At 47.0% G+C, this 15,358-nt stretch overlaps 1 protein-coding gene across 2 annotated transcripts in view; it reads right to left on the bottom strand.

Moving 5' to 3' along the window:
* Positions 1–15,358, bottom strand: part of LOC124143775 (TPR and ankyrin repeat-containing protein 1-like) — a 77,942-nt gene that overhangs the window by 26,307 nt on the left and 36,277 nt on the right. For both annotated transcript variants that reach the window (XM_046512863.2, XM_046512862.2), the window contains exons 15-18: positions 13,084–13,413; positions 10,952–11,359; positions 8,420–10,084; positions 6,374–7,716 (exon numbers count right to left, since the gene is read on the bottom strand). In XM_046512863.2, the coding sequence (XP_046368819.2) occupies positions 6,374–7,716; positions 8,420–10,084; positions 10,952–11,359; positions 13,084–13,413 (3,746 nt within the window). The remainder of the gene's footprint in view (positions 1–6,373; positions 7,717–8,419; positions 10,085–10,951; positions 11,360–13,083; positions 13,414–15,358) is intronic.

Below are 15,358 nucleotides of genomic sequence, written 5' to 3'. Positions count from 1 at the left end.
GATTGGTTATATGTTTGACAGCCTATCGTTTTATTTTGTATTACCACTGAGTAGGCGACTGGTCGTATATACAACGGCATCTTGTCATATTCAAACTTTAAAGCCAATAGGTCAACATTAGACAGCTTTAGATTCAGTCAAATTAGGACCGTCACTGTGTGCAATTGTGAAAAAATTTGTAGAATTTTCCTATTCGGAATATTCTATAAGTAATACGTTACCACTGTTATACCGAGGCTGTTGTCTCCCACAACTGCTGCTATAGCGAAATCTACCACAGAGATCTCAATTACCTCATGCAGCACGTGCGTAGCCACCCAGCTGCCATGTGACACCCTTCACTCTTGTCTCCTGCGAGAGCAAGTGCTCGGGGGACGGACGGGCGGGCAGCAGCCCAGTGGTAACGTATTACTTATAGAATATTCCGAATAGGAAAATTCTACAAATTACATTAAGTAATACATTACCACTGTTATACCGAGGCTGACTACCACAGTAGGCGGTGGGGAGCACCTACAACCCGAATCCTGACTGCTAGCGTTCCTTCCGACCAGCGGAAGTAAACACCAAGGCGGAAGCACTCGATGCGCATGCACCTAGCTAGGCGTTACCCTATAGGAATACCAAAGCACTGTCAAGCGCATACCGTAAGGCTCAATCGTCATTGCCAAAACGATTGGTGACTCCAAACGGCCCCACTGGATAGGTATTTCATCGCCGCAGCGGATGAGAACACTGTATCCGCGTGAGCTTAATCTTAGATCAGGTTAAACAGTCGAAAAGAGGGAAATTAATTTCATTCAGACCGTATATCCCAGAGCAAGCCTACTTAAAGTATGCATTAGGCGCGTGACCTAATTCCAGTATTTGTAAGCATGCATCACAAGGTTGGGATACACGACAGACAATTAAAGACATAATTGTCAAAATACAAATAAGGACAAAGCACACAAAAAGCCGCCCTCACCTGTGGTGTGAGTGCGCTGGTTTGCGGGACCCCAACTCCTGTACCCACGGCAGTGGGAACATTGGAGTCGACCCAGATTGACCACCGTGCAAGGTAAGACGCCTGAGGAATTGCGCTGGGCACACCCCTTAGGTGCCCGCTTGCGCCGCGATCCGCGGGCCAAGACAGTGCACATTCTCCACAACGGCATCAGCGACCTGTTTGAGGTAATGATTGGCAAAAACCGAGTCAGAACGCCAGTAACAACCTCGTAATATTCTGCGAACAGAGATATTCGAGTGTAGGGCAAATGTTGCCGCTAGCGCCCTGATCTCGTGCGGGTTTGACCCCGCTACCGGTAACCCCCGAGACCGGTACGCCAGATTGATGACAGAACGAAGCCACAACGCAATCGAGTTGCGAGTTATGTCAACCGTGCGATTAGGGTTACACGATATGAACAGACGGTCACGCCCTTGTCTACGTTCATTCGAAGCCTTAAGATAATACTTAAGGGCCCTAACCGGACACAGCGCTCTGTCCTCAGTATCAGCAGGATGTAAGATTTCTTTGAGTGATCTTACAGTGAATTCTCTCTCCGTTTGCCCGACTCTCTGATTCTTGGCGACGAAGCCCATGAGCAGGCCCAGGCGGACCGCTCCTTCGTCACCCCTATCGAATCGTACCTTGGCGACATCGAGTGCATGAATTTCGGATACACGTGCCGCCGTGGCAAAGGAGAGGAGAAATGCTGTTTTCCAAGTCACATGCCGGAACGAAGCACTATGCAAGGGTTCATACGGAGCTTCCGTAAGTGATTGCAACACTAGGGAAAGATCCAAGGCCGGTGCCCGAAGGCGGCCCTTCTTAAGATCGTGCTGTTTGAAACCCTTGATAATACCCCGTATCACCGGCTCTTTGGAGAGACTGGTACACATAGCAACGTCCCGTACCGTAGCAACGGACGAGACATAGTTGGCAATGGAACCCCCGGAGAGTTTCCGGGTCTCTCGCAAGTGAGACATGAAACGAGCAATATCCTGCACAGATACCTTATCTGGCGAATGAATGTGATGTTTACAACACCACTTCGTGAAAATAACCCAACGTGCATTATACACCTTCTGGGTAGAATCACGATGCATACTAACGTATGCCCGAGACGCCCGGCGAGAAAAACCTTTACTCCTCAGACGCTCGGTGACAACATCCACGCGTGCAGATTGAACTGCCCTGCGTTTGGATGAAGCTGTCGGGTGTGAGGGTGGATCAAGAGATCCAGTCTCACAGGCAGTGGAAGTGGCGACTGCGTGACCTGGGTCAGCAAGTCGGGGTACCACGATCTGTTCGGCCACATGGGCGCGATCAGTAACATTCGACAGCGAACTCCTCGGAGCCGGCTTAGAATGTGTGGTATCAACGCTGTCGGCGGGTAAGCATAAGCGACCAAGCCCGTCCAGTCTAACGCGAGAGCATCGTGATCGATGGCCCTCGGGTCCGGGACTGGTGATACAAACAACGGGAGTTGATTGTTGAACCGCGTTGCGAACAGGTCGACCATCGGACGACCCAAACGTTCGCACAGCCACTGAAACACTACTGGGTTCAGCATCCACTCTGTGGGGCTCGGATCCTGAGGCCTCGATAGAGCATCGGCCAGTACGTTCCGCACACCTGGGATGTGACGGGCGCGTATCTGGCACGGGACACTGTCCACCAGAGCGTAAAACTCGAACGTGAGATCGAGTAGCGAGTGACTGTGGGTTCCCCCCGGTTTGTTCACATAGGACACTACCGTCGTGTTGTCGGTCGCCAGCATGAGCCGGGCGTCGACGAGACGATGCTTCCAGTGATTGACTGCGTTGATCACTGCCTTGAACTCGAGACAAGTGATGTGAAGACCTAGTTCGTCTACGCACCACAGCCCCGAGCTCACCTCCCCCTTTAGATGGGCGCCCCAGCCCACTAGAGAGGCGTCTGTATACAGGGTCAACGTGGCCCGGTAGGGCCGCATAGAGACTCCTGATAAGACAATGTAAGGGACCGTCCACCACACCAGATGCGGTCGGAGCCGATCCGGGAGGGCGACGGTCGCACTGTTCACCTCCGTTGCTAACAACTGGATTAAAAACCGTTGCAGCGGGCGGAGTTGGAGACGACCCCGTGCGGTGCAGTCGTGGGCTGATACAAGTAGCCCTAACAGCTGTTCCCAAAAGTGAACAGTCTGTTGCACCGCTAAGACTTTGGCAATCAACGCCTGAATTTTGTGCCACCGGTCTGGGGGGACAAAGAGGCGATGGGACACCGTGTTGAACCGACCTCCGATGAACAGCAAGTTCTGAGAAGGGGTTAACTCGCTCTTGGGGAGATTGATAATCCACCCAAATTGCTCCAAGAGCCGACGTGCGAAAACGAGATGGCGTGACAGGGTGTCCGTCATTCGATTTGCTACTAGCGAGTCGTCCAGGTACGCGAAGTACCGGACACCCCTCCTGTGGAGGAACCCCACTATGGGGGTGGTTAACCGGGTGAACAGCCAGGGAGCGGACGTGTGAATCATTCTGAGTTCGGCACTGTCCTACTTGGGAACGAGAAATATCCTGGAGTAAAACCCCGGTGTTATTTCTGGTAGAGCTAACTCCCGTACTGCCCCTTCTCCACCAACCTGCCGATGGCATCGGCGAGGATGGGAAGATCGGTTTCCGAATCAAAACCTGCCAACGGGGCAACGGTGAGCGGCGGATTCGCTTTGAGATCAAGCCGATAGCCGTACCGAATCGTGTTGACCACCCACGGGTCGTCGAACACTTGTTCCCAATTCTCCCAGTAAGTCTGGAGTCTGGCTCCCACTGGGGAAGGAGAGGGGGCCCTGACAGGTTGCGGCAGGCGCAACTGTCCAGGGCCAAGTGACTCGGGTTCGCCTAAGGGCCAACCGAAGACGACTTGGGCTTCCCCCAGTTCCCCGTCTTCCCGCGAAAGGGCAGCTGATTGCCCATACCGGAGCCCTCAGGGCGGGGCTACTTCCCAGAGGAAGAAGAAACCGACCCCTTAGACCTACCGGCCGCAGCAGCCTGGGGCGCGCTCCGGTTAGGAGCGGCACCCAGGCGCCTATGCAGGGACCCAACAAGAGCAAGTGTGTGCCGAGAGTCCTCGGCAACGTACTCCAGGGAAGCATTTAAACTGAGCAGGCAGTTGTAAATGCGCTGGTCACGGTCCGTGGGAGAACCTTCGACCAGACGGGCCGCTGCAGCCAAGTAAGTGTCTCCGTGAGACATGGAGTGCCGAGCGAGGGCGTCCAGCTGGTGCAAGGTAGCTTGCGTTACGGTAGCAGCCGGTGGGGCACGGACACCCAACCGCTCAACATGGGCCTCCGCGGTAGGACCTCGGGAAAGGCAAGGTCATGTACCGGGAAGAAACCCTTTCTCCACGACGTCGGAGGCAACAGGAGACCCCGACCGGAGGCCGCCGCGAAGGCGTTCTCCAAGGAAGGCTTGAAACCGCGCAGCAAGGTTGATGCGGGGAAAGCCGTGTCGGAAGACTCATCGTATACCTCGGAGGAACCCATAGTCGTGGATTCCCCGCGGTACCGGCCGGGGCATGTCCTCAAAGAGGTCATAAACCATGGCCACGCGGTCCTAAACCGATAGCGGGAGCAACGGTTCGGGGGAAGGACCGGTGACCACGGGAGCCGCCGCCGTACCGGTGGACCCCGCGTCCGACCCCGCGGCCACCGAAGTGGCCGGGGACGGAACAGCCAGCGGCCTATCCTGAGATAAGGCCGCCAGCTTGGAGTCCACAAGTTATGCAAGTAATGCAGCGACGGAATCCCCGGACAGCACACGGGCCGCCAAGAGATCCGCCGCTTTACCGGTGGACCCCGCGTCCGACCCCGCGGCCACCGAAGAGGCCGGGGACGGAACAGCCAGCGGCCTATCTTGCGATAAGGCCGCCAGCTTGGAGACCACAAGTTTCGACAACAATGCGGCGACGGAATCCCCAGACAGCCCGAGGGCCGCAAGGGGATCCGCCGCAGCCGAGGAGGTGGTACCCGCACGGGGACCCCGACCGGACGAACCGGCCACCACAGGGGTGGAGACGGACTGTACGTACAGCCGGTACCGCTCAAACTCCGCAGGCCCCAGACCTTCGCACAGGATGCACCGGGTGTCCCCGCAAGGAACCCTGCACCGCGGGCAACGATCGTGGGGATCCCGGGACGACAAAAACTTTCTGCACACCCCACAACTCCGAGGAGCAGGGGTAGAGGGGGTGGATACTGGGGACATATCCATGTCAGACATTGATTGTTTGCTATAAACAAAGAACAAAACATGGTTACAACGCACGCACCACAATGATTCACAAACGAACATTTTCACAAGAAAATAAACGAGCAATGTGAACATATAACATACACATATAACTTTTATTAAAGAAATAAGTGATGTTAACCCCCAAAACATACAAGAACAGGGGAAACGTAAAACACAACGTGCATACGCGAACCCCGCAAGTATATAGAAAAAAGGGCGGGAAAAATTTTCCGTTTGGCGGGAAAATTATAACCAAGCGTAGCTACCGCAACGCCCCATAAAAGCACAGTTTATTAGAGAATAAACTATAATTAATATCACCAAATCTTCAAGGAACGCTTCAGCAGGAGAAAACACGTCTTGCTAAGCAGACGAAGGAGACAAGAGTGAAGGGTGTCACATGGCAGCTGGGTGGCTACGCACGTGCTGCATGAGGTAATTGAGATCTCTGTGGTAGATTTCGCTATAGCAGCAGTTGTGGGAGACAACAGCCTCGGTATAACAGTGGTAACGTATTACTTAATGTAATTAGAACTAAAAGTAAATCCAAATAGTGAAAGTGTTTATTGTTAATTTCAAGAACACTCATCTATGATTCCTCATGTCGTCTAAAGTGGGACAGCATAAAAACAGAAGGTCACATGTCTCTAGCCATCAGATATAGCTTGTATAATTACATCACTTCCAGTTACAGGGGGTTGCAGACAAATGACACTATATAAAACAACAGTCATAATTGAGATCCATGCTCTCAGGACATTTTACTTTATAGTCTGAATGTCATGGAGCCTTACCGCAGTCGAGTGAGTGAGTGAGTGAGTGAGTGAGTGAGTGAGTTAGTTTAACACAGCTTTGAACAGTATTCCAGTCATATCACAGCGTGTCAGTTTGACATGGGAAGAAAACCCGAAGAGTTGCAGTTGTCAGATGTTTACAATTTAGGGTGAAACCATGAGCGCAGGTATGGTTGTGACAAACCTTAACATAATATGGGCAAATCAGGATTCAAACCCACGATCTGCTATTACACACAAGCCACAGAGAGTTTGACCACACACTAACTGATTCAATTCAAACCCTGTTACTGACATAGCATAAGAAAGGAACATCATACCTGCAGTAGAATTGCTAAGTCTCCAACACTGCAGGACTCCAGCAGGATAGGTGGTGGTCCATTGAAAAGGCCTTGATCTTTCTGCAATCTGTCAAACGATTCTGGGAAGAACTCGACCATCAGGTCCAAAACTGAGGATGCAAGGGAGAGAATCCCAGCATGTGATCTGTAATTGTGAGTCAGCTGGTAGATTTGTTTGGGTACATTGACACTTCCGAACTGCCCTCTAGCATGAAGAGACTTTCTTGCATAGAAAAACAGAGACTTCAGGTCACTGAATCTGAAAGAAATTCCCCTCATGATGCCTTGAGCTGTGTCGCCAGTGAGGAACATATCGTTTGGATTCTGGGTGATTCTAAGGAGGACACACAGCTCGGACTGTGTGAAGTCCTGTGTCTCATCCACATACAACTGATGAATCACCCATGTCTGTTCCTTTATAGATCGTAGACGTTTGTAAATGTTCTGGACAAGATCTGCTTCATCAAACAGGAACTTCTGCTTCTTGAAATGGTCATATCTGAGGTACAGTTCATAAACTTTGTCTCTCTCGCCAGTGAAATTGGGGGCTCTTTTCTTTCCCAACTCGATGTACTCATCCTTGCTCAAATGTCCATTTGGCTTTAACAAAGCTTCAAAAGAACCCTTGATGAATGACATGATTTCTGTCCACACAAGGGACGGGTGGTAATTCACAGACATCTTTTTGAGAATCTTGGGCCAGATTTCCTCAGCAAACATTTCATAAGTGACTTCTTTTCTGGGATCTACCTTCTGTTGATGCGGGGCAGGTCGTATCTGTTCTGGAGCATTCTCTGCGTCTTCATCCACATCTTCATCCAAGTCAACAACTCCTTCATCCTCATCATCAGAGTCTGGTTCCAGGGGGGAAAATCCAAACAGGTCATCTTGAGTGCCCCATCCTTGTACTCGGGCTCCGAGACTTCCATCTTCGTTCCTCTCAAAGAAGTATGGCGGCTCCAGGGAGGCATCCAGCATCATCAACAGCTGCTTGGACGTGAGGAACAGAGGGTAACACAAATCCTGCACATCTTGCAGCCTGTGAGGAAGATCGTCTGCCTCCTTTCCTGCATGATCTTTAGTCGCTTCGCATGCATGACAGAGCTCGTAGAAGTTCTTGTGAACCTCTGTGCTCAGGACAGGGTTCTTGGTGACGAAGATCTGATGCAAATGGTCATACTCCGGACCACCCAGGTCATCCTCCTCATCCTCATCATTCAAGCATTCGAATACAGGAGTATCAACGTCTTTGGAGGCAGCTCCGCCAGCATCTCTCCCTCCGTCATCAAGGTCTTCATCATCTTCATCCTCATTGTCGTCCCCTGCAATTATTAGATCATGAAAACTCAAAAAGGTTCAAAATTGATCAATTGAAAGGCATTGTTTCGAGAAATAAACAATGCATTGAGATCATGATATGGTTTGCTTTGAGAAACAACGGTACGTAAACAGTACATGTAATACTTTTTGTTTGTTTGTTGTTAAATGCCGCACTCAGCAATATTCCAGCTATATTAGTCTAGACCAGGCAATCTAGTGATTGATATCATGAGCATTGATCCAGGCATCAGTGCATCAGCCAAGTTGACGAGCCTGACCACCCGATCCTGTCAGTCGTCTATTACGACAAGCATAGTTGCCTTTTACAGCATGTGTTGCTTAAAACCTATTCTACCCCAGATCTTCATGGGTGTACATCAACGTAGTCTTGCTAACAGGAAGAGTAATGTTATTGAATGTTGGATATATGCTAAATATTAAACTTTGAGTACATTCAATGCCTATGCATTCAACATATCTCTTCACGCATGGAGGCCCATACAAGTTTCAAGTGTTTGGAAATCTGTACAGGAAAAATGACCATCACCAGAAACTAATGCCCTTGTTTGTTCTTTTTGGCATTAATCAGGAACACAATAAGAGCATGAAATGATGTGCATAAACCTTTCCACAAAGATATTCTGTTGGCACTTACAACATCAAACCTAAAACTTAACAATTCTTTCGATGTGTAAAACAAGTTACCTGCTTCATCTATTTTCTCATCCTCCATGAAGCGCTCGGGTCGGGGCAGGAAGGGTTCGCCTGAGTCTTTAGCCATGACCCAGTAGGATATGAAACTTGTCCACAGCCTGTACAGACAGCAGGTGGTCTTGCCAGTTCCACTTCTACCTAGCAGTAGAATGGGAGACTTCGATCTCAGATGAATGATGGCATGCTCCTTGTCAGTCACACGGAACGGGAAGTCAACCTTGCGCTCGATGTTCTGGAGAATAATGTTGACAAGTGCTGAGGAAAAGGAGTAGAACTTAAGAATGTGGTACTCTGTTTCATTAGCACTGGCTGGTGGGTACAGCAGCATCTGCTGCTTGTCTCTCACAGCCTCAAGGCCCAGATCATCATCCTGTTCAGCAAACAGCATTGGATATCGCTTTGTGATTCCTCCTTCGAACTGGGCATCTTTCACTCCTTTCAGCTTCTTTTTGAGGATGCATGTCTCCCCTCTACTGTGTGACTTGATGACATTTTGGATTGACCTGTACAGGTTGTCATGGTCGAAGACAATATCCCAGACTCGGATGATCTCCGAATAAATCCTCCCTCCTCTGACGGCAAATTCTTGTACCTCCTCATCTTCAAGTCTCTTGTCTGCTGCTTCACTGCACCGAGCAGAGAAAGCAACTGCCACCTCCCAAATTATTCTTGCAGCCTTCGACAGCTTGGCTTCATACAGCTCCAGTGTTGCAGGTGCATTGTTCACCCTTTTGCGAAGGTATGGTCTCCACTCTCCATTGGCTAGCAAAAGGATTCTTCGTATGGCTCGCTGTTTTAATTCCGGGAGAACATGCTTGTCCCGAAGACACTTCCATACATCAGCAGTACATTCCACCTCCCAGGCCAAGTTGTCAAATGTGCTCAGATTCACCTCAGACTCCTCTTCTACTTCTTCATCCTCATCCAAGTCCTCTTCATCAACCTGTGCCAGGACATCAGCAGCATCTTCCTCCAACATCCTCTCAGCTACTGTCCTTGTTTCTTTTCTTGGTGATCCTGTTCTTCTGTCTGCTGATGCTCCACCAGTCCCTGCATCATTTGAAGCTGCCATTGCTGCAGAAACATCAGTCTTGTCTCTTTCGGATTTACTCTCCTTGAAAATGGAAATCTCCAGATCTTGTCTTTCGCTGACGATCTCCTTGATCCTCTCCCTACTCTGAGCAACCCCTACCAGATTCACAGCCTTTACTCGGATATCCTCCTCAGATGTCACTCCAAGGTCAGCTTCTTCTTCTGTCCTTTCAGGGGAGGATTCTTGAGAATCAGTTTTCTCTGTCTTTTTCTGTGTTTTTTCTTTACCAACGGCATTGGCCTTTTTCTGAGAGGTATCATTAGTTTTTGACTTTGTGGCTGGCACAGTCCCTCCAACAACTCGAAGAAACTGGGCTCGTCTGTCATTTTTGGTTGTAAGGTACTGTATTGCCATCTTGCCTCCCTTGTTGCAGACGTCTGCTGGGACCTGCTGGTTACACAGAAACTCCACAGCTTTCTGAGAATGCTTGTTGTACTTGCACTTGCAAGCCATGTGAAGTAGTGTGTCTCCCTCTCTGTTCACAACTCGTGAGTTCAGGTAGCTGTACTTTGCTGGATCAGATTTGTGCAGCTCGAGAAGCCTCTCAAGGAGTGTGAAGTTACCTGAAAACAGAACACAGTACTCTCATGTGATGAACAAAAACTAACTTCTGTGGACTTTTCTTTCTGTCTTGATTAACCATGAACAAAGTGTAAACAACAAGTAATGTGTATTTTGTATTTTGTATTTTGCAATTTTTTGCAATAATGATTCATGTATTGTGATACGTAACACAATATATTGCATACTTTCTTTCATGTGTTATAAAGTTCGGACACAATTCTGACAGCTTTGTTGGATGTTGCTATGGTCAAAATGCATGTGTATTAGACACATTCAGGGTTTTACGCGATGCAGAAATGTGTGTCCAGTACACACAAATGTACAGAATTGATGCAGAACCAAATATATACAGTCCCATGGGATCAAAATAATATTCATTGTACCAAATTTTGACAAGAAACAAAGTTCCTGTAAATTATGTAATTAATAAATCTTACGGTACGGTACGGTACAGTACAGTACAATACACCATTTCATCAAGGACCCTTGAAATCAGGAATTGGGGGCACCCCAGACCCCTAGTTCTGACGGTCAAGGTAAAACCCTGCACAAGTCACAGAAACCAGTTGTTAATTTCTGAATTTCCTAATTTCAATTCGACTTGTCAGTCATGTTTGTCAACTTTGCCAACAAGATGAAAATATGCATGATTTTGAAAAAAGCAATCTACCATATTTTCAAAACAAATTTTGATACACATTTATTAGTATCTCATACCATAGTATACCATAGTTAGTATACCACACACCACTTAAATACTACATATAAGCCCAACCAAAAAAATGTCTAAAATGCTACGAGTCTTAGGGACACGAGACAAGTTGACTGAGGCTAGCAGAATAGTGATAATGTGCATCCCTACAAACCTTTGTCCTTGTCCAAGGCTATGTTGAGAGCAGCATGCACTGGGGTGTCACCAAATGTCACACTGATAGTCAAAGGGCTTATGCCATCATCAAGAAGACGCAGGACAACACGCACTTCATTGTTGGCAATAGCACCCTTCATAGCATCTGCTTCCTTCTCCCGTACCAGACACGCGCCATGGCTCTGCAGGAGAGACAGGATCTTCAGTTTCAGGGCTTCAGAGCCCACAGTTTTCCCTACAATGAGACCCTTGGTAGAGATGCCTTTTGCAAATGACTTTGGCAGTCTGTCAGCACCATAGAGTTTGATTGCTGCCTCAATATGCCTCCAACGATCCTTTTCAGCAAACCGTTCCATGATGATTTTCATTATGTGGGGTGAGATTTTCTTCAGGGAATCGGGGAGATCTGAAATGTAACAACTTTTGATAAACAAGAAGTCACAGTCATCGGTACCTCCAAACACACTGTATCAAGTTCTGACATAAAAAATAATGTCATAATCCTTGAACAGTGAATGAACTGACTAGTAGGGCTGTTACGATTCACTTGTGTATTCGGTGAATCGAACCGTATTCATTCATGAACTGAATTCGTTATTCGTAGCCACTAGTATCGAATATTTATGAATATGCAATCATGTGCATTTACATACCCTGTACCTAAAAATATCCATAAAAGTTTATTAAAACATATTATATGCATAGATTTCTTCATAAACAACACTCTTATAACATTTCATTTGACAGTATTGTGGTCACTGGTCATTGTCGCATTTGAGCAGATACTTGTACCTGGATAAGTGCAGTATATTTATGTTTAATATATTAATAATTAACAAACCATGTCAAATAATTTATGTTTTTGTTTCACTAAATATTACAAATAATACACCAACTGCTGACTTGTAATTGTATTCGTGAATTAATATTCCTATTCGTTACCCTAAATTCGTAATACAAATCGTATTTGCCTCATAGTGTATTCGTTGCAGCCCTACTGACTAGGGCTGGAAAGATACACCAACTGTGCGATCCGATACGTATCACAATACTTGCATGTGCTCTGATCTGTGGTGGGTAAGCCATCTCTTTCATAGACAGGATGGTCAAATACCTGGCATATTAATGATTTACAGTTGGTAATGTCAAGTATGGCACAATGGAAGAAATGATTACCTTTACACTAATAATTAGTGTTTGGTGTAACATTTATTAAAGAGTACATTTAAGGTGAGAATCAATACTTTTTACTTAGTGTGCGATTGTGATGGATACTTGTATCAAGAAGTAAAAAATCGCGATCCACCGATGTCTCAGTGTATCGTCCCACTACTAGAAAGGGCAGACTCCTAAATGTGCAAATACATGCAGCTTGGGAAAGCCAACATTAAGTATAAAGAGACACTGATTGACCAATGAATTTAAGGTGTTGTATGAGGAATGAAGAGTCTGGTAATGTTGATCTAGAAATAGAGGGAATGGAGTATTGATAGTTAGTATTGATATATTGAGTGAGTGAGTATGGTTTTACGCCGCTTTTAGCAATATTCCAGCAATATCACGGCAGGGGACACCAGAAATGGGCTTTAATAATGCGGTTCAGTATTATTCAACACCCCAAATCATTAAAAGGCACCTGTTCACCACAAGACTGATATGTATAGCAAGTTTTATCAAGAAATATTTCAACAATTTTGGAGTTCTACTCCAGGAACGAGCATTACCCTTTAATATTTTCAGTACAAGTCCAACTTGGTATCAAACAAACATAAACAAAAATAATAAATATAGCCTACCATCAAAAGGCACCAGTTCACCACTAGACTGATTGGTATAGCAAGTTTCAACAAGGAATATTCAACATTTAGGAGTTCTGCCCCGGAAATGGAAAACGGACAGAGGACATACAGACAGACATTTTGATCTCAACATCCCATTTTTCAAAATGGGGGGTAAAAAGGCACCGGTTCATTGCTAGACAGATTTCTATGCAGAGTGTGATCAAGACATATTGCAGAATCTTTCAGTTGTGCTCCAGAAACAAAACGTGATGGACGGAAGGACAGGCACCCATTCCTACATCCCCCTCCCACTCAGTGATGGGGAACAATAATAAAGCATGTCACAGACCTGGAGTGAGAGTCCGCCCAAGTTCGGCCACTATCTTGTTCAAGCACTTGTCTACAATTTCCTGATGTCTCCCTCCTTTGTGTTCCCACAGCAAGATTCCCACAAACTTGTCAACAGCCCTCTCTGGGTCTTCGTCCAACAGCCTCATGCCAGTTTCAAACGTTTCGTCACAACGGTCACACTGTGAGGAGTATTGTTTCCTCTGAGGCTGTTTCTTGTTGCTTTTAGGGAAAGTCTGTTTTGGTTCCTGAATGCGAGATTTCTGGACAGGAGGTGATGGTTCCCTTATAACCGCTTTTTGTTTCCTAAATACAGACTTTCCTTCCACAGCTGAAAAAAAAGTCATCAAATAATTGGTTGGTTTGTTGTTGAACGCCGCACCCAGCAATAGTCCATATATATGTCGGCGGTCTGTAAATAATCGAGTCTGGACCAGACAATCCAGTGATTGATATCATGAGCATAGATCCACACAATTGGGATCGATGACATCCATCAACCAAGTCAGCGAGCCTAACCACCCGATCCTGTCAGTCACCTCTTACGATAAGCATAAGTTATCAAATGAGAACGCTCTTACACGTCTATAAGCAACATTCCATAAATATAGTGGTCATGCATAGCACAAATGAGCCTTCCACAGTAAGTTTGAAGTAACGCCACTTTTGAACAGTATTTTAATTATATCCACACGTCAGCCAGATTTTGGAAGAAAGCCCAAACTAATGACATATTAGATATTCACCAAATGGGAATGTCAAATGGGATTTGAACCAATATTAATTTTATCCTGGAACACCTAAACAGCGATAGAAATTAACAGTTTTAGCCCACTAGTGAGTGAGTATGGTTTTACGCTGCTTTTAGCAATATTCCAGCAATATCACAGCAGGGGACACAAGAAATGGGCTTCACACATTGTGCTCATGTGGGGAATCAAACCCAGGTCTTCAGCGTGACGAGCTTAAACCACTGGGCCACCCCCACCGCCTCTTAGGCCACTAGGGCTTATTATGATAACATATAGCAAAACCCTTAAAAACGGCAAATTTCTACCAGTCCTTATGATACCTTAACTATTGGGCAGTTTGGCAAGGACTACAGGACTACGGCCAATTTTTAAAGCTGCCCAATTTGCTCATTTCAGGACTGGGCACTCATGCTTTAATTGGGTTCACGTTTACCGGTAATTACCAGTTTTTTACCTTTAAAATAAGGCATGGACTGGTAATTAATGTGGTTGCCAGTCCCTGTGGACCGGCAAATAAATTTTGTAGAATTTTCCTATTCGGAATATTCTATAAGTAATACATTACCACTGTTATACCGAGGCTGTTGTCTCCCACAACTGCTGCTATAGCGAAATCTACCACAGAGATCTCAATTACCTCATGCAGCACGTGCGTAGCCACCTAGCTGCCATGTGACACCCTTCACTCTTGTCTCTTGCGAGAGCAAGTGCTCGGGGGACGGACGGGCGGGCAGCAGCCCAGTGGTAACGTATTACTTATAGAATATTCCGAATAGGAAAATTCTACAAATTACATTAAGTAATACGTTACCACTGTTATACCGAGGCTGACTACCACAGTAGGCGGTGGGGAGCACCTACAACCCGAATCCTGACTGCTAGCGTTCCTTCCGACCAGCGGAAGTAAACACCAAGGCGGAAGCACTCGATGCGCATGCACCTAGCTAGGCGTGACCCTATAGGAATACCAAAGCACTGTCAAGCGCATACCGTAAGGCTCAATCGTCATTGCCAAAACAATTGGTGACTCCAAACGGCCCCACTGGATAGGTATTTCATCGCCGCAGCGGATGAGAACACTGTATCCGCGTGAGCTTAATCTTAGATCAGGTTAAACAGTCGAAAAGAGGGAAATTAATTTCATTCAGACCGTATATCCCAGAGCAAGCCTACTTAAAGTATGCATTAGGCGCGTGACCTAATTCCAGTATTTATAAGCATGCATCACAAGGTTGGGATACACGACAGACAATTAAATACATAATTGTCAAAATACAAATAAGGACAAAGCACACAAAAAGCCGCCCTCACCTGTGGTGTGAGTGCGCTGGTTTGCGGGAACCCAACTCCTGTACCCACGGCGTGGGAACATTGGAGTCGACCCAGATTGACCACCGTGCAAGGTCTGACGCCTGAGGAGTTCGGAATTGCGCTGGGCACACCCCTTAGGTGCCCGCTTGCGCCGCGATCCGCGGGCCAAGACGGTGCACACTCTCCACGACGGCATCAGCGACCTGTTTGAGG

This window comes from Haliotis rufescens, unplaced genomic scaffold (genome assembly GCF_023055435.1).
Source record: "Haliotis rufescens isolate VD_foot unplaced genomic scaffold, xgHalRufe1.0.p SCAF_1, whole genome shotgun sequence".
Classification (NCBI taxonomy): domain Eukaryota; kingdom Metazoa; phylum Mollusca; class Gastropoda; order Lepetellida; family Haliotidae; genus Haliotis; species Haliotis rufescens.
Note: the sequence above shows the minus strand (reverse complement) of the source record. Positions and strands in the feature narration are given on the sequence as shown.